The sequence below is a fragment of the Gambusia affinis genome, linkage group LG04, assembly GCF_019740435.1.
Source record: "Gambusia affinis linkage group LG04, SWU_Gaff_1.0, whole genome shotgun sequence".
Taxonomy (NCBI): Eukaryota; Metazoa; Chordata; class Actinopteri; order Cyprinodontiformes; family Poeciliidae; genus Gambusia; species Gambusia affinis.
Genome location: NC_057871.1, coordinates 23,232,728 through 23,252,617, shown reverse-complemented (window position 1 = coordinate 23,252,617; position 19,890 = coordinate 23,232,728). Strand labels below are relative to the sequence as shown.

General features: G+C 42.6%; 1 protein-coding gene across 1 annotated transcript in view; it reads left to right on the top strand.

Moving 5' to 3' along the window:
• Positions 1-3,189: 3,189 nt before the first annotated feature.
• The window catches only part of xpnpep1 (X-prolyl aminopeptidase (aminopeptidase P) 1, soluble), a 40,892-nt gene continuing 24,191 nt past the window's right edge, over positions 3,190-19,890 (top strand). The window contains exons 1-8 of the mRNA XM_044114523.1: positions 3,190-3,327; positions 4,936-7,006; positions 7,641-7,740; positions 9,947-10,024; positions 10,422-10,526; positions 11,197-11,329; positions 11,500-11,614; positions 12,179-12,303. Of these exons, the coding sequence (XP_043970458.1) occupies positions 3,288-3,327; positions 4,936-7,006; positions 7,641-7,740; positions 9,947-10,024; positions 10,422-10,526; positions 11,197-11,329; positions 11,500-11,614; positions 12,179-12,303 (2,767 nt within the window). The 5' untranslated portion in view covers positions 3,190-3,287. The remainder of the gene's footprint in view (positions 3,328-4,935; positions 7,007-7,640; positions 7,741-9,946; positions 10,025-10,421; positions 10,527-11,196; positions 11,330-11,499; positions 11,615-12,178; positions 12,304-19,890) is intronic.

Sequence of the window (19,890 nt, the reverse complement as noted above, 5' to 3'; positions counted from 1 at the left end):
TATAATCATGTGCCCCTAACCACAAAGCTGCAAATACTAAAAGGTGAAATTAGATTTGTATCTTACACGTGGAACACATTGTCTGCCCTCCACAGAAGGAGAGCAGCAGTGAATAAACAGCATCACAAAGATTACAGCAGGCATGTCAGCAATGGAGATATGAAAAGTTTTACAGTTATGGTTATGAAAGAATATGAGAGACTTTGACCATCTTAAGCCAACATCTGAAAATGGAAAGATAACCGCAAGTTTACAAAGACAGGGACGTCCAACCTGAACTGACAGGCTGGGTGGGAAGAGCATTCACTGGGGAAGCAGCCAGAAAACTACAAACTGCGTATCGCACCAAGCCATCTGTCCAATCTAATCCTACCGAGGACCAGCGCCGGCCCAAGCCTCCATGGGGCCCTAAGCAAAGTGTGGTTTTGGGGCCCTCTAAAGTTCTGCTAACATTGTGGACTGAAATGGTCGGTCTGCAATCAGCAGACCGACCATTAGATCATTCACATACCTGGTATAAACTTACTGCATCTCTGGCAGTGCTGTTTACATTATATACATGTATAATATAGGATGCATTTATTAGCCAACTGATTTATCGACCAGTTGATTTCTGGGCGCCGATTTTCTTAATTTTGGGGAATCGTGCTTGGCCGATACTTCCATGTGAAGCTGATCTTATCCTCTAATCTTATCGTCGTCAGCAACGGTTTAAAAATCAGCCTCTGTCCTCTTCTGCTCTGCAGTGAGAGGTTTGGCTGACAGACCCACCAGGTCAGGTCTGAACGTTTACAGTTAACAATACTCACCCCACTGTTGCCAAATCACTGACTTTCTTGCTATATTTAGCAACATTTCAGACAAAAAGAAGTTTATATCAGCCAAAATCAAAATCGGCAGGTCAGGTTCTTTAAAGATCTGCAAACGGTGCACTCCTTCACACATTCTTTGATTAAATTAATTTCTCTTAAGCGTTACTCCAATAGCTAAAAATGTAATTTATACCAGGTGAGTCTTTCTCCCCTGAGAATGTGGACCGGTACCGGTACTGGACTGATTCTGAGCCTTCAAATGATTTTAACAGAAGTTTCACATAACTTAGAAGTTGATATAAAAATAATTTTTGTTTTAGCCACGAGATGATTATGTTCAGCAGCAAACAACATTATCCCCAACTACAGCATCGATGTAGCAGCTGTGTAGCCTGACGTAATAACATTTTGCTAGACAGTATCTAACATTGAGAAGCTTTAATTATTATCAAACGTTATCAAACACGGCGTTTTGAAGCCAAAAATACCTCAGAACCATACAAAGCCAACCAAGAAAATCAACTCATCTAGAGTTTAAACTGAGTTTCACACAAACACAAAGACGCTAGCATAAATGTTTGGCTGTTGAACTGGACCGTTCAAGCTAATTTTCTATTAGCAGCTTTACAAATCTTTTACATTGCATTACATTACAAAGACATATTAAAACAAACTTTATCTTGGCTTTTTTCTATTCTTCCTCTTTTCTCCGTCCCTGAAGGATGAGTCCTTTTTTGAGACATTGTTTTGCTAACTCAACTTCTGACCGGAGCTTTGGACGTTTAGATGCTCTGCACGGCAGCTCAAGTTACCGCGAAGCGTGCGGTACCTACCGTGACCACCAGGGGGCTTCAAGAGCAATTAGGGTTTTTTTTCTTTTTATCAATAAAATAATAATTTCTACATACATTATCAAATATATATTATTGTAAAAACAAATCACTTCATGGTGAAATTGCGTGTTTTTGATATTGTAATGACAGAAATTATTACAAAAAAAATAAAAAATAAAAATCAGATGCACTGAGGGGGCCCCTTATTGGCCCTGGGGCCCTAAACGGCTGCTTGGTTTGCTTATGCCTTGGGCCGGCCCTGCCGAGGAATTCGGGGTAAATCTTGAAAGTCTGTCTTAACAAGTACCCTCCATTCAGTCTGACTGATCTGGGGCTATTTTGTAAAAAAATAAAAATAAATAAATAATAAATAAATAGGGAGGCAAATTTCAGTCTGTAGATCACATGTATCAAACTCCAGTCTTCAAGGGCCGTTGTCCTGCAACTTTTAGATGTGCCTCTGCTGCAGCACACCTGAATAGAATAATTAGGTCATTAAGGCTCTGGAGAACTGATCTACACAAGGAGGAGGTAATTAAGCCATTTCATTCCAGTGTTTTGTACCTGTGGCACATCTAAAAATTGCAGGACTGCGGCCCTTGAGGACTGGAGTTAGACACCCCTGATGTAGATGTTTGATGCTGATGAAGACTTCAATGAAAAGCCTGGCTTTGTAACTTCAGTGAAAGGTGGCTCTACAAAATACTGAGTCGCACAAGGATTTTCAGGTTCCAAGTTTCAAAACTGTTTGAAATTTATCAACAATATTTGAGCCACTTCATGTTTACGCACCTCTTTGTGCCACAGAACAATTTTTGTGAAAAACATGATCGAATAGGGAAGAGAAAGCCTCCTGTATGGCACTGTCAGTACAGGTCCCATAAAATGTTTGCTTGGAAATGTATACTCCTTGTATTTTATCCATAAGAGCCCACAGGCAATAAGCAGAGTTAGGAATTGAACAAACAGATGCGTTGAACAATCAGTGTTTTGTGTTGTCTTATTTTGCTCTCTTATTTTACTTGGTTATAAGCGCGCTTCTACAAATTGTTGTTTGAAGAATCCTCTCTGCTTCGCTTTAAATTTCATATGTGCTTGGAACAAACCTTGACGTTTTTGACCATACTCGGATGCGGACGTGTGATTTTATTTCAAAACTTTGAAAGTCTGAAACCAGCTTCCTTTTGTGTTCTTTTTTGTTTTTTAAATACAAAGAACATAACTTTGAGACAAACCTTGAGTAAATTAAAAGTTGTTGTTTTTTTAAAAAAATAAATAAAAAATTTAAAGCATGAATTTCTCAGGGGGAAACCTTCAACTCATTCAACAAGTTTTTTTTCCCCTCCTGCACCTCTATTTTTAACCAAGCAGCTGTACACCATCTCCAACTAAACAAGAGTGCAGGTTTCCTCTTCCTCCCACCCCTCAGGAGGCATTGTAATCATGGAGGCCAATCACAAGCTGTCACAAATAAAAAAAAAAAAAAAAGCAGAGGGGAGGACGCACAGTGCTTAAATACAGCCACAGTTGATCTGCGTTTATAGAAACACGCGCACAGATTCTGCATCATTCTGCTCTCCTAAAACATCCCAGCTCAAATGTCTGCAGAGAGGATTTGATTCAACTTACCTAGTCTGCCAAAATGTGGCTTTTCAGAGCGGCCCTGCTGTTTGCTGCACTGGGTGAGTAATTTATTTATTTTTTTGTCTTTTGAAAGCGAGTCATAGCAGTAATTAAAACACCCAGCATTGTTTTAAATCATGGGTTATGTCTGGCATGGATTTCACAACTGTTATTTACTGAGAGACGGGTTTTTTTTTTGTCTTGTTTTTTTTTTTTTTTGGTTGCTTATCACTCGGCGGCACGTGCCCGGAGACTTTTGGTTCAATGAGTATTTGTAATGTTTAACTTTTTCTGAGAGCCGTGCATTTGTTGCATCATCCCCTCAGTTTTCGGGATGAAAACTCGCTGCTATGATAATGCAGCTCAACTTGATACTACAGGGAAACTATCTTAAGTTGATGACTCCTTCCGCATCAATGAAAAGGGTCCTTCACCTGGATTTCAAATGATAAACAAAACCAGGAAATGAAACTGGATTCAGAATAAAGACAACATTCTGACTCCCACTTAATTTTTATCGTTATTTCTCCGTCCCATACAAAATGTTTCGGCAGCCTACTGTTTCATCAACGGTGAAATAATTTTCTCCCTTTCAGATTTTTCTGTTTTTGCTTTTTACTTCACGTCCTTCAGATAATCAAACATATTTCAAAATCGGATGCAATATAAAAAGCTGTTTATAAGTTAGACTTCTGCCTGTTGGGAGATAACGAGGAGAAAACTCTGTCATTAATTACGGCAGCATGCTGTCCTAACTGAAACAAATGTGTGGTTTAATTAGTGTATAATGGTGAATTACCAAGTGATATTTTGATCCAGAAGAGTCAATATTCTGAATATTTTGGATGTTCCCCTGGTTCCACACACCTGATTTAAATGAAAGGGTCCTTATCAGGCCTCAGTAGAACTTGATGAAATGCTTTGGAGGAAATTCAGGTGTGTTGAAGCAGGAAAACCTCTAATGCATGCAGAACACTGACCCTCCCCGGTCTGAAATCAGACCCTACTGTTTTACTTTGTATAGCTTCAGATAAGAGGAGGATGAAACCAAGAGCTTTTGTTTCTAAATCTGCCGGAACATTGCAGCTATTAGTTATAAATCCCTCTTGTTCAAGAAATGGATTCCATTAAATTTAAATGGGTTGATTTAAATTCAGCAAAAAGATAGTTAGCTAAATGAATGTTATGTGCAGTTTACTTTTTGCTTTTTTCTTTGGCATATGTCTAAAGAGTAAATGTTCTTAAGTTAGTGTTTTAAGCCTGCGCTCTTATGCTGTTGAATGTAGGAACTGTATTCACATAGTTTCAGATTTAACCACAAACTTTCAGTATGTTTTAGAAAAAAAAAAAAAAATTATATTGCAGACAGTAGTCGAAGTCCAGCCCTCAGTTTGTTGAAAGGCATATAAAGAAACTTTAAGTTCTCTCCAGATAGATACTTAAAATGATCTTCTCATCATCAGAAATGTTAAAACAGTTTGACAAAAGAAACTAGTGGATTGCATTCATTGTTTATTAATAATTGATTCCATAACTCTATAAAAAAAACCTGAATACATTAAGCACATCTTGAAGAAATGCCTGTTAAAAATGAAACAATAGTAAGACTCAGATAATTAGATAATGGTTGTTAACAATAGGTCTCTTCTTTATCTTGTCTTTTTCAGATTTCATTTCCTGTGCCATATTTCTAGCACCTTTAAACATGGGTGGAGTTACAGGCCAAGTGCAGTTTGACTCCAAAAAGCAGACAGCCACCTTAAATGTAACAGGTGTAGGATCCTGCGCTGCAGTAAGCATTTCCCTCACTGTGTTCCCCGTCATGTATGGCCACTTTGCTCAACCCTGCTCTGAGGCAAACATTGGTGTCAGTGTCTTCAACTTTACTGCTAATCCTTCATCCGCCTCTCCCATCAATGTGTCACTTCTCTTTGATCAAAAGTCAAACTTGGATGACCTGTCACTGTCTTTGCAGACATGTGACGGCATCACAGTATGCACAGTTGTAGGTCAAGGTCAGACACGACTGACTCGCCAAGCGAGATTTGCAGAGTCTGTTGCTGGTAACATTTACATACGTGCTAATGTAAATAATGCCAACCCTAGGCTTCTCGCTGACCTAGTGACTGTTGGTCAGGTGAATGCCCCAGAAACCAACATTATCATCGTTGGATCCACAAGTACAGCAACTAATTGCAGCATACTGCTTAAAAGCTTAAATCCAGCATCTTTAACAAATCTGGGAAGTGTGAAAGTAGGAAACCCTCTCAGCCCTCAGAAATCCCGTTTGGAATTCACTAGCTATACAGAGTACTCGTATCTTCTCCTCAGGACCGGCACCAGTTATAGGTGTGCTCAGGTATACAGCATGCCACAGAAAGAAGTCAGCGCTGTAATGAACATGAGAGGAATCAAGGGATATTTCAGATTCCGTCAGGGTTCACCGTTTGACGTGACACAGCTTAGCGTGAATCTGACAAACTTGAGGGAATTAGTTGGCCCCTACCACGTCCATAATTTTCCCGTCCCTTCAGTCAGGTCAGGCCAATGTTCAAATGATAATGTGGGTGGTCACTGGAATCCGTTTGCAGTTGACACAACTTCTCCAACATACCCTGCAGGGCCTGGATCAACTCATGACAAGTATGAGATAGGTGACCTGAGTGCCAAGCACATGTCTCTTTCTGGTAGAAGTGCTTTTGTTATGACATTCACTGACTTCAACCTTCCTCTGTTTGGACAGAACAGCATTGTTGGTCGCTCAGTTGTGATTCACCTGGTCAATGGTGATAGGTATGCATGTGCCAGCATTGGCTATCCTGATGAAGTGACCGTAGCTAGTGCCACATTTCAGACTCCTGTGGTGGGAAAGATTATCTTTACTCAGTTGGTGAACAATCCCTTGTCAGATGTGTCCATCTTTATGGATCTGTCGTATGGAGATCCCACAACAACACCAACCCAAAACCATAACTGGCACATTCACGAATTCCCCATTAGCTCAGAGAGGGATGATGATGAAGGGAGGTGCGTCACAACAGGAGGCCACTGGAATCCTTTTAAGATCAGCACAACTGATAGGAGCTACGCCCTTTATTGCAAACCATCCTGCCCCCTATGTTGTGAGGCCGGCGACCTCGCCAACAAACATACCACCATTAATCTTGACACCAACATAGGCGGCGTGAACTCCAAACACTTTTTCACCGACGTCACTTCCTGGTTAGATATATCTGGCATTACTGGTCGTTCTGTGGTCATCCATGAAGCAGAAAGAGGAGGCCCGAGGATTTCTTGTGCCAATGTTACTAAGGTGTGGGTCCCTGCAGCAAGTTTAGGGAAGTGGTTTGGCCCTGGCTCATCCAGGGGCCAGGTGAATTTCTCTCAAGCTGTCCCTCAAGGCCCTACAAGAATCACTGTGTCCTTAAAAAACCTGAAGTCCTTAGCTGGAGGCTACCACGTCCACATCTTGCCCATTATTGTTGGCAGCAGTAATCCTTGCTCAAATGCAAACATCCTTGGTCACTTTAACCCACTGGCCTGGAACACATCAAGCTCTCCCTCACCCGGTGCGGGTACTGTGGACCAATATGAGATAGGGGACATCAGTGGGAAGTTTGGCATGCTTACTGGCCAGAATGACTTTGAAGCTTTCTTCATGGACCCTAACATGCCTCTTACTGGACCTTACAGCATCATGGGAAGATCTGTCGTAGTCCACTACACCAATGGATCACGGTAAGAACCAACAAGGATTCCAGTTTATAATAATAGTGAAAAAATAAGTTGATGTGGGATAAAAATGGAAGGCAGAAGTTATGAAATGCTTTGTATAGTATTACCACAGGTTCCTTCTTCTTAAAAAGAACTGGGTAGTAGCATTTTCACTCTGACCACAGATTCCTTGTGCAAAAGATCAATGGTTCAAAGTTTTGCCAAAGAACAGGAAGTACTTGTCCTCCTGAAAGCATTTAATGAAATAAAGAAGGCACAAAAAAAAGTGTAGAAAAACACCCTGATGCCTTTGCAGATGAAAGAGAAATCCAAGACTCCCTAATCTGGCCACAGCAGCATGTCATACTGTGTATACGCAATGGATACACAGTGTGAATTCTCAAGCCATGATCGTATAATCCTTGGATCTTTGTTTCTTTGTGTCAAAACACAAAGAAACCCAGTATCTTTGTGTTTTGATAAAGACACTGTGTCAAAACACAGTCTCTTTGTGTTTTGACACTAAGATACTGTATGTTTCTCTTTCATAGATGACTTCTAACCAGAATATTGTTACAGAAAAAATCCACAGGTTTGAACCTGCTGGGCTTGGTTATTTCAAGCCCGTCTCATGAAGATGTCTGTGTTTTCTCTACAGGATGGTGTGTGCAAATATCTTACCAGACACCATTATAAATGGACATTGGACTCTTGCAAAGGCTACATTTAATGGAACAGTGACTGGGACAATCACACTGGTAAAAAAACTCATAATTACGTTTATCTAATCTGCTCCTTGTCTGCTGCATTATGCCAGAATTGTCTGATTTCAAACAATTATGTACCGTCTTTGTTTGAGAGCCACAGCCAAAACCGTATACGGACAATTAGTTTTTCTTTCTGCAGCACAAATGGGGGGGGGGTGCATTTTTTTCATGGACCACGTGGTTTTGGGCCCGAAACAGGGGTAAGAGATGTTCTGTGGCAGCAGGGGCGCAACTACATATTTTTGAGGTGGATGTGGACATCTCACTGGCACCCCCTCGCCGATCTCCTCCCAGAACATAAACTTGTATAAGTGAGGTAAAGAGCCACTTCTCTTAGCCTGTGTCTAGAACCTCCTATGGGCTGCAGGTCTGAGGCTTTTTGTTAGCATGTTTTCTATCATTCTTATAGCTTGATAGGAAGCAGTATCCAACCCACATTAATAAAATGGTGAAATAATATTGACCACAAAACACTATTTATAAAAGAAACATTTTTTCTACACAATCCTAACAAACGTTTTTAATGTTCTCTTCACAATATTTTTTTATTTACTATTAATCTATTTTTATGATTTGTTCTTTAAATTAAATTGCCATCTATATTTTTTGGTCTCAGGAAATGACTGAGGGATGAAGAGACTGATGTCTGGTTCTTTAAGTTCTGCTGTTCCTCTCCTGATCCATTCTGTCTGATATCAAACCCACTGGGTGCCACTGAATGTCACCCACACATTTATTTTAATGCCCCTATTAAACTTCACAGTGATTGTTTAGCCTGTGTTTTCCCACTACCGTCTGTATTTTTGCCAGAGGTTTTACTTTAAGGACGGTGTAATATCGGGTGGACATTTTAAAATAACACTGGTTGATAGCAGCTCACTGCGGCTGCGTAGTGTCCGTCTCTAGGTAACCATGACAACAGCGTCAGTTCGTGGGCTCCTATTTAGGTCCCGCAACGACAATTTAGCTGACCCTAATATTTCCAATGTTTTGTTTTGGTCATTATTATAACACTTATTGTTGAGATGTGTGTGATAGGTGTGTCTATCAGACATTTATAGCAATACGGAATAAATTGCGTCCCCTATTGGTTCAACACGGGCGGAGACAATAACAGCCACCTGTCATTTTAGGCTAGCTTAAGCTAACCTGAATATTTACAACTCTCTTTTTGATACACTGACATTACTTACCTACTGTCTTTCAACCATTTTGAAAAGCTTTTCTTCGTCTCTCCAACATCTTTATCCTTCCCCCTCTTCCGTTTTGTGCCCCGGAGTTTTTTCTGCGCCCCATCTTTAGCTCCCTGTTGTCGAGGCAATACTACAAATTTAAAAGAAAAAAAATACGCGCCTCAGTGCGTTCTCGAAGGGCTGCTGCCCAAACTACCTGTATGGGAGGGGAGAGCGGCTGGCAGGAGGGAAGAGGCATCTAATCAGTGCTATTCCTCTGTTATTGATCATTTCATGCACAAACAGCTGTTGAGTACATAAAATGTTGACTAGAAAAAGAAAATTCCTGCATCGTTTTTGCGCCCCCTCTAGTGCAGCACCCCTGTGCATTGCATACGCTGCATTGCCACCTTTTGCGCCACTGTGTGGCAGTAACATGTGCATACACATTTGATTTTTATCACCTTCTAATCCCAAACGACAGCATATGCTTTAGTTTATGTAAATAATATGTAAATTGCATTATCCTGCCTCTTTCGTGAAGAAAATAAAGATACACCACTGTACCGTATGTACAGAGGAATGTATTTAAATTCACCAGGTGCAAAATTTAGAAGATTAGGGGAAGGCGACAGTAGGCACTCAGAGCATCCTGAAGGAAAAGGGGCAATAAACGGACAGGAAGCATGGGTATAAGCTTCAGTTTAGCTTAACATCTTTCTGCTGGTTATCTGTGAATGTATGTTCACTAAACTCTGAGGCTCACCATGATATCAGCTGTTTCTGTCAGCTGCCATCCAGAGGCCCCACACTGAGTCTTGCTTTACACCTGAACCTCTGCAGAGCTATCAAGGAGGAAATGACAACATGAGCTTATTCTGGACTGGCTAGATAATTTTGGAAGTGCCTTAGCAGTTACTAAAAAGAAGACAGATATCCACACATCAGTATAAATCACTTTGTTCAGCTGACAATAATCTGTACGTCTACTAATGTCGGGTACCTTTGGTTTCTGTCCCTTCAAGCACCAGCAAGTGTTTCCTGATGGGGGTAGCAGTGATGTCACACTGAATGTGGACCTCAAGTCATCTGCAAGTCAAGGTGTAAGTAAAGAGTAGTGGAGTTAAACACAGTTTTTGCATATATGACTGAAAATGGTTAGTTGGTGCTGCTTGTGTTGCTATTTAACCTTCTTGTAGATAGATTAGTAGTGCTTGTATTAGCCAGACTAACCAACTAGTCAAGGTGACAAATTTCTGCTACTGCTGTCTTCAGTGTCGGGGACTGAAAGTTTCGGAAACGCCCCCAAAAAATGTCAAAATCCTACGATAACTAAACTTCCGACAATATAAGACACCAAATAGTGTGCAAGTTAATGAGACTACTGATAGGAGTATCTAGATGTCCGTTTGTTATTCCTAATCATTTGTGTAATTGTATCTATCATTACAACAAATAAAGGCAGCAGAAACATAGTTTGTATTTTAAATGTGCTTTCAGATTCCTGCGGCCTCCCTGTTTATCACAAGCAACCATGTGAATGCCACAAGCGGCTCGTGCACCAGCGTGGGAGACACTTTCAACCCCTTCAACATGAAACTACTGGTGAGGCGGACTGCTGGGAGACCTTACCTGTCAAGTTTAACTTTGAGAATATATGGGAAATATCACTGTCCGGTGCTACTGTCGGAGGGGGAGTTATTTAGGGGGGTAAACCAAAGGTAAGAGCAGCGGGGGAGGGGAAAACTAATGTGAGACCGATGTGGAAGGAACTAACGTAAACGTGGGGGGCACATAATGTGGGATATTTACAGGGAAATTATTATACGGGAGCATGAGCACGGTGGAAAAGGGGACAAAACAAACCCAGTAGTTTCCCGGCCAAAACGGTAGACTTAACAGGTCTGGGTGGGAATGGGGACACTTCATTAGATGTACTTAAATATATTCAATCTGAGGATAACTTGAGAAACACTTTAGCCTAAAATGACAACTGCTAAAAGAAACGGCAGCAAACTAAAAGCATTCCAGTTTTTATCACATCTTATAAGAAATACTTTCATCACTTCAAAGGACACTTGTTTTTTGAAAAGAGAAAAACTACTTGCAGCAAACTGTGGAAACAAAGAATCTTTTTTTATAGTACTGATGACAGGTACAGGGAGTACCTGTAATCCTGGACTACAGGTACTCCCTGTCTAATCCCATGTAGGATGGCTCTTTTTTTTTTTTTTTTTTTTCCGTGGCAACTTTGTAATTTCTATTCCTCTTCCAGAGCTCCAGCTGTTCGCTCCAAAACCAGTTGAGCTGTGCGGTGGGGGAATTTTCTGCAAGGCAAGGCAATGTCAGTCTGACAGGGAGAGAAGTTTACACTGACAGCAACATCCAGCTCTCAGGAGACCACACAGGTGAGAGGACCGGAAATGAGTGTCTGTAGAAGTGAGGAATGTCAACGGCTTAAGCATCAAAGATCGTTTTACAGTTTCATGTACAACAATCCTTTTCTGCCATTCACCATGTCAATCATTTTGTTGAGTTTAGTAAAATGTCTGACTTGATATTCTGCATTTGATCCAAGTTGTCTACAGGTCTCTTGTGCTGACGAGTGGCAACAACATCCTTGGGTGTGCCAACATCCTCCCAGAATCCCCGTCTGCAGAACAGACCTTTATTAAATTGAGATCCTTTAGCCGGTGAGTAACAAACTGTACTGATTTCTCTTCAAATTCACCTGGTAAAAACAGCATTTTTTTTTTTCCTAAAAACACTCATTCTGTCTATTTAAATTCAGTTAGAAATGATCTAACATATAGTGAGTTTCACGCCTTATTCCTAAATTGCATTGTTTGAAATATATTGGGTTTTTTTTTTCTAATTTGAATCTCTTGTTCTTTGTTATACCTGTAGAGAGTGACATATTAAACTAAGAATCATTAGGAGTCAGGTTTCTTTCAGACAAGAACAGAGTTAAGCCTATATGTATGCAGAAAGAGACGTTGTGCAATATGCAACCTTATTAATGTTTTTATTGCCAAAAAAAAGTGGCAATCTGAAAACAAAAAGGATCAGTGTCATTATGTTGGTGCAATAACACAATTGTAGGTTGAACCTTTGCTATGTTTGGTGAATCTATAAAAAAAACTGCCTAACAATCCAGTCTTGTGCAGAACTGAATAGCTCAGGAGGAATTTCTTTGATCTGAATTTGGTTATTTGTTCTCACAAGACTAGAAGTTATTTATTTCTGTTCATACCCAGGTATGATTTCCGAAGGAGAGTTGCAGATGTTCTGCAGGCAGAAATGGCGAGGATAACCATCTTGCCCGGCTCTCCCTTCTTTACAAAAGGTGGCAAGTGCCAAACGGTCAACTTCATGGTGTCGGGTAAGGAGGAAAATGACATTAGTGTCCAGAAACACAGCACACCAATGACTATAAGACAAGCTATTTAAATGAGTCAAAATGCCAGAAATAATTCCCCTTTCTCCATTTAGATTGAATAAATCTGTCCCGCCTTGTAAAAGTATTAACAGCCCTTAAATTCTTTGACATTTTATGTTACAACTATAAATTTAACTGGGATTTTATGTGATGAATGACAATGAAGTGGAAGGAAAATTATAAGTTTTAAACTATTTACAAATGCAAAGAAAGTGTGACATCTAGTTGTTTGCTGTCTGCTAATTGGCTTGTTGATTTCAAACTTGAGGCTTTCTGTCAGGATTGCGCTTTCATAGAGCCAGATTTATGGAGCGCATAGCTTGTAGTTGTTTTGTCAACACACTAAGGCTGTAGATGTCTGAAACTAATCCAGACTTGCTGGTGAATATTTCGGCTGCTTTTCTGATTAATGCGCTAAATTTAATTTTTTTTATTTATTTATTTTTTCCATAATCTTATCCTTCTGATTTGACAAAATATCATGAAACAACCACAATTATCATTTTTATTACACTTTATAGATGTAGGGCAGTAGCTTAAATATATCAGTGGATGTCACCAAAATGTTATATTTGTTCTTTGAGTTATGGAAATTGGTAAAGTGTGTCCGTTAAAGAACGCCGTACTTGGCGTCCGTTACGGTGCGCTGGCAGTACAACGGTCAGTATTTGCTGTGAATTCTGAAGGTAAGCAATACTGACCGCCAGCTCCTCAATGTAGCCAAATGTTACTTTTAATGTCCAAATAGTTAGTTTTGTATCGTTTTGTCTTTTTCTTCTTTTTATGTTGACACGGCAGTATTTGCTGTGAATTCTGAAGTATTTGCTGTGAATTCTGGAGTATTTGCTGTGAATTCTGAAGGCGAAGCCGCTGCGCTGTCGGGTGGCCGAATAAACGATCTGAACCACGATCGCAACCCGTGTGTGTCCGATTCCTGCCTCAAGTTTCCTTCCGACAACAACAATTAAAGAAAAACACAACGCAGAGTCTAAGGAACAGCGAGGTCTCATCCCACACTTAAAGGGTTACATCTTTGGTGCCGTGACCCGGATCGTGGTGCTTCAAGATCACCTAGGCAACAACGCCAGCAGCCCGGTTACCCAACGGTTTCGTTCGGGCAGTTAGTTGAGTATACAATTTGAGTTAGTGTGTGAAGCTGAAGCTGCAACATATTATTTTAGTGTCATTTTTATTGCACTGTTAAGGTAAAAAAAAAAAAAATTTTTTGTGAACTACATTTTGTTTGAAATATTTCTTATATTGTGACGATATCCTGTTTCTTTTTTTTTTGTCTAATTAGAATTTGTGTGAGTGGTTAAGATAATCTAATTATTTATTTATCTTTGACTCAGAAAAAAAAAGTTAATTATTACATTTTGTTTGAAATATTTATTATATTGTGATTCTATTCTGATAATTTATATAAGTTTAACTGGAATTTTGGGAGTGATTCAAAATAACTGTGCCACAAAGTTATTTATGTATTTATTTATTCATTTATTTATTCACAATTAAACGCTAAAAAAAAGGAACATACACATACAAACATACATTTTGGCTGTCTACATTAATTTAAAAAAAAAAAAAAAACGAGAGATCTTTGAAAATAATGAATAACTACGCAGTTACCCCAATGAGGCAGATGCCCTCTATAGTAGCATCCAGCCACCTACTTACCCCTGAACCAGCACTGAGCCACAAATTCGACTCCCCAGGGGTGCCACACACCTACCTACCTGGAGGAGGAGCAACAGCTGATGCCAGCAACCAACCACCAGCAGTGAGGCCAGAGCCAACTAACCAACCCACAGGACTTAATGGCCAGCAGCTACAGTACCACACCCCAGTTCCCCAGCCCCATGATGGAGGAGTGAACACACAGCCCACCCCTGCAACCCCAATTCTGTCACCTTATGTGGATCAATATACTTCTACACCTTGGACTGGCATGCATATGACTGCAGCAATAAGCCCCTCCCTACCACCTCCGGTTATGACAGGGGGCCAGATTATGCAGCAGCCTGCTGCTCCAGCCCTCCATCCACACCCAGTAGACTTTTATCAGCCAGTGAGTCAGCATCCCACAGGTTATGCTGGATATCCCACTGTGCCTCAAGCTCCACTGTATTCATCGGCCAGTGGTCCATGGGGTGTACATCCAAACAGGCCCAACCCTCAAATTATGAATCACGCAGCTCACAACCATACAGATCCGTTCTACGGACACGGCCGGGCTGCGTACGGCGGATTTCTGCAGACCCACCAGGTGAGAAGTGTTCCTATATTCACCGGTAATGCTGATAGTAGGATGCTGGTGGAGGATTGGATTCGGGACATGCAATATCTCCTGGAAGCGATTGAGCTCCCGCCACACCTGCGGTTTTCCACTGTGGTGCGTCATCTGAGTGGCGAGGCCAGGAAATTAGTCCTGAACCTACCTCTACATAACCAAACCCCTGAGATGGCTTTTGAAGAACTGCGGGCTGAGTACGGGGACACACAGAGCTCCCTAGATCCACTGGCTGACTTCTCGGAGCCAAAGACCAGGGGAGTCTGCCTGCTCATATGCCATATCGCTGGAAGCTACTCTGAGAGCGGTAGAGGACAGTCAAAGAGGTGGCAAGCCATTTCCAGACAGGGACTGCAAACTCACCCGGCAGTTTTTAAGGGGTCTTAATGATGAGGAGGTATACATGAGGATCGCGCCACTTAAGCCCAGGCTCTTAAGCTTCCGAGAGCTGCAGGCTGAGCTCAGAGACATGACCAAAGAAACTAAACAGTTCCAGTCATTCCACAAATCAAAGCGAGCTCACACCCAGATCCAGACTGCATCTGGCAGCAGCCCAACTGTGAATGTGGAAGAGACCACCCATGTATCAGAGTTGTCAGAGCTTACCGAACTGGTTAAAAAGTTAGCTCTTTGCCAAGCAGAGCAAATGACTAAATTGACCTACCTTGAATCAAGAGTTACTGCTCCATTTCCTGCCCCACCACCACAAGTCCAGGCACCCATAGGGCCTCCAATCCGAGCCCAAATCTCAACTGTGACATGCCACAGGTGTGGTAAACAAGGGCACATAGCTAGAGTCTGCAGAGCAGTGTTACCAGATCCCAGTAAAATGAATGGGAACAATCCCCACCCAGCTCAGCCTTTAAACGAGTAGAGCCTGTGGTCACCGGGGCAACCATGGGCGAGCAGGCAGACCCCCAGCCACAAGACATAAAGATGACTGATGGAGGAGAGAGCACTCCACTAGTGGGACCTAGAAATGAAGGTGAGGTGGAAATCAGTGGAATGAAGTGCAGAGCTCATTGACTCTGGCTCTCAGGTAACCAGTATTACCCACAGCTACTGGTCCAACCACCCAATCCTTCAAAAACAGAAGTTACAGCCCTCTCAGATACCTATAGAAGGTGCAGCTGGTCAGAGTGTAACCCACCATGGTGTTCTACGCATTAACTTGAAAGTGTTGGAAAAAGAGTTTAAAAATGTGCCAGCTTTTGTAGTTGAGGACTCAGAATATCGCCTGTCTGTCCCTCTGCTGATAGGAACTAATGTCCTCCGTGCTTCCAGAACTCATCTGCAAGCAACTTATGGCCAACAATTTCTCCAGCATGTCAGAGAGAGCCATCCAGAATGGTACACCTCCCTCTTGGAGGTTGGTGACACAGGACATTATAATGTGGAGGACAGAGTGGGTCCGGCTGTGTATACAGGTCACAAAATACACATCCCTGGGGGAAAAGAAATGGACTTAATGTGCAAGGTGACAGCCGGCCCACAGAGAAGGACTTATACAGCACTGATTGAGGGCCATCATTCCTTGAAGCTTCCTCAAGACCTTCTGGTTGCCAAGATCCTTACTAATGTGAAACGAGGACGCACCCCTGTCAGAGTGATGAACCTGTCTCAATATCCAGTCACCATTAAGCCACACACACAACTAGCCAATGTTTCCCTAGTGGATGGTGTTGTGGATTTCTCAGACAAAAAGCAGGGCCAAAGCTGTGGAAGCAGGTCCAAAGACACATGTCTGAATCTGACCCAAGTAATATCGAGTTGTTGTGTTGACCTGAGTAAAGCGGCAGTCGAGGATGAGAACCAGCGCGCCACTCTTAAAAAGCTGGTAGAGAGGAATGCTGATGTATTCTCCCAACATCCTCTAGATTATGGTCACACAAAGACAGTGCAACATGAAATTCCACTAGTGGACTCCAAACCATTCAGGCTCCCCTATCGCAAGATTCCCCCATCACAGTGGCAAGATGTCAGAAAGATGTTGATTGAGATGGAGGTGGCAGGGGTAATAAGGCCCAGTAAGAGTCCATATGCTTCACCTGTAGTGGTGGTGACAAAAAAAGATGGCTCACTACGGTTGTGTATCGATTACCGTAAACTAAACTCCTGCAGCACAAGAGATGCATTTCCCCTGCCAAGAATAGAAGAGGCTCTGGAAGCATTGGGGCAGGCCAAGTTTTTCTCCACGCTTGACCTCACTTCAGGCTATTGGCAGGTGGAGGTGGCGGAGCAGGACAAGCACAAAACAGCATTCAGTACACCAATGGGTCTGTTTGAGGCCAACCGGATGCCTTTTGGGTTACAGAATGCTCCATCAACCTTCCAGAGGCTCATGACTTGCTGTTTTGGAGACCTGAACTTCACCCATCTTCTAATATATCTGGATGACCTTATCATCTTTTCTAAAACCTTTGATGAGCATCTAAACAGACTGCAGTTGGTGTTCGATCGGCTCCGGGAACACGGTCTAAAACTGAAACCCTCTAAATGCCAGTTGATGAGAAAAGAAGTGCAGTACCTAGGCCACCTGGTATCTGCTGAGGGAATCCGGACTGACCCAGAGAAGATTCATAGAGTCAAAGACTGGACCAGGCCAACAAACCGCAGAGAGGTTCTGCAATTTCTAGGGTTTGCTGGCTACTACAGGCGCTATGTCAGTGGTTACTCTGTCCTGGCAGCTCCCTTATACCGGCTCACTAGTGGTGACCCAAGAATGAAGAAAAAAGGGAAAAAAGGTCTGGCTTCTGACCCACCATTCTTATGGACAGAGGAATGTGAGGAGGCATTCCTGGCCCTAAAGCACAGACTTACAACTGCGCCAGTGTTGGGATACCCGAACTACAACCTACCGTTTGTGCTTCAGACAGATGCATCAGGGGAAGGACTAGGTGCTGTCCTGGTCCAGGTTCAAGATGGTATAGAGAGAGTCATAGCCTTGAGCCGAGGTTGAGTCCAGCAGAGGCAAGGTATCCCGCCCACAAGCTAGAGTTCCTGGCCTTGAAGTGGGCGGTAACAGACAAATTCTATGACCACCTCTATGGGCGCAAGTTCTCTGTCCAGACAGACAATAACCCCCTCAAGTACATCATGAGCTCTGCAAAGTTAGATGCCACGGGGCAACGGTGGGTCTCCCGTTTGGCTGCTTTTGACTTTGATATCCAGTACCGGAGAGGACAAAGCAATGTGAATGCTGATGCCCTCCCGTATGTCCAACCAAGAGGTCACAGAGACTCTGCACTCATGCCCTCTGCGGGTGTGCAGCAAAAAGCCTGAACAGGATGCAAGTCAGTCCATACAAGATCCAGACAACTCCTCAAAGCAGAACACAACGACCTCAGCCAACTTGGACTCAGAATCACCAGGGTCTAATGAGCCATACAGAGACATGGGTATGGAGTCACTTCCCGCCATGACAAAGCAAGAGATCCGCGCAGGACAGAAGGAGGATCCTGTTATTGGCCCTGTCTGGCACTACAAAAGTCGGAATGTGAAACCCAGTCGGAGTGAGAGGGTCAGTAGTGGCCGACAGATCTGTCTTCTCCTAAAAGAGTGGAAGAGGCTAGTGATCAGAGACGGTATCATGTACCGTCGCAGCCGTGATAAATCAAAGAGGAGTGGTGGAACAGCTAGTGCTACCAGAGAAGCTGCGCGAGGAAGCTATGAAGGCTCTTCACAATGACTCTGGACACTTGGGTTTTGAGAGAACAGTTCAGATGTTAAAAGAGAGATTTCATTGGCCTCAGATGTTCCAAGAGATAAAGACCTGGTGTGAGCAGTGTGAGAGATGCTGCCTCAGGAAAACGCCAACATCAGGAGTCAAAGCTCCATTGGTCAGTATTCACAGTAATGCCCCCATGGAACTAGTATGCATTGACTTTTTGACTTTAGAAAAGTCAAAGGGTGGAATGGAGAATGTCCTTGTGGTCACGGATCATTTCTCACGCTACGCACAGGCATATCCCACTAAAGATCAAAAGGCCAACACAGTGGCCAGGGTGCTGTGGAGAAACTTTTTCTGCCGTTTTGGACTTCCTGCTAAGTTGCACACTGACCAGGGGCAACTTTGAAAGTGCTGTAGTGAAGGAGCTGTGCAAATGTATGGGCATCACTAAAACCCACACAACCCCTACCACCCACAAGGCAATGGCATCACTGGCGGTTCAACGGACACTCATGAATATGCTCGGGACATTAGAGCCACATCTAAAACCTCGGTGGCACGAGTACTTAGATGCAATGACACACGCATATAATTGTTCACTCCATGACTCCACTGGGTATACACCATATTTTCTGATGTTCGGCAGACATCCTAGACTCCCAGTTGACCTCATCTTTGGGCTCCAGACTGCTAATGAACCAGGAGAATACAGTGCATATGTTCAGAGACTCCATGACTGTCTGTCACGGGCATACGCCCAAGCAAACCAGACTTCTCATCAGGCCAAAAGTCAACAGAAAAGTATTATGACCAGAAGGCAAAGGGTCAGATTTTCAACCAAGGGGACAGAGTCTTAGTCAAAGTCTGCCATGTAGAGGGACGGACAAAACTAGGGGCCAAGTGGGAGTCTCAACCTTACATTGTGATGAAAAAGCAACCCAACATACCTGTGTATGTGGTGCGACCAGAAAACAGCAATACTGAGAGGGTGGTCCACCAGAACCTTCTTACACAATGTATGTTCCTCCCAGTAGAGCAGGCAGAGGCGGGCACAGCAGAAGAGATAATGGAGAACGCAGAGGCTATGACAAGACAAGCCTCTGGAATGCAGGGGATGGGGCACTCAGAGCCCGAAAAGTTGGAGGAAATTGTGGAGGAAGTCGAAGGCGAGACAACAAATAAACAGGTTGAGCAGCCTGAAATGGATGGAGTGAATATACCAGACAGAAAATTTAAAGGGTGGACGGAACATGTAACAGATGGGAGTATCACTGCAGCCCCTGGACCCAGTGCTCTTAGAAGGAACATGCAGAGGAATCGACAACCCCCAAAGAGATTTTCCTGTGAGTCACAAGTAGTGGGAACTGAAGACCCTGAACAAAAGATAATAAGAGGACGGAAGCTGTGGGAGAAAGCTAAAGCCAGAAAAGCAGTAAAACACTTAGAAAATTCCACTTAATGGAGTACATGCTAGCCATTTCACTGACACATCACACAGTTTTATTTTTTTTATTATTTTTTTTTATTCATTTATTTGTATGTTCATTGTTGTTTTGTGTCTAGCCTGATG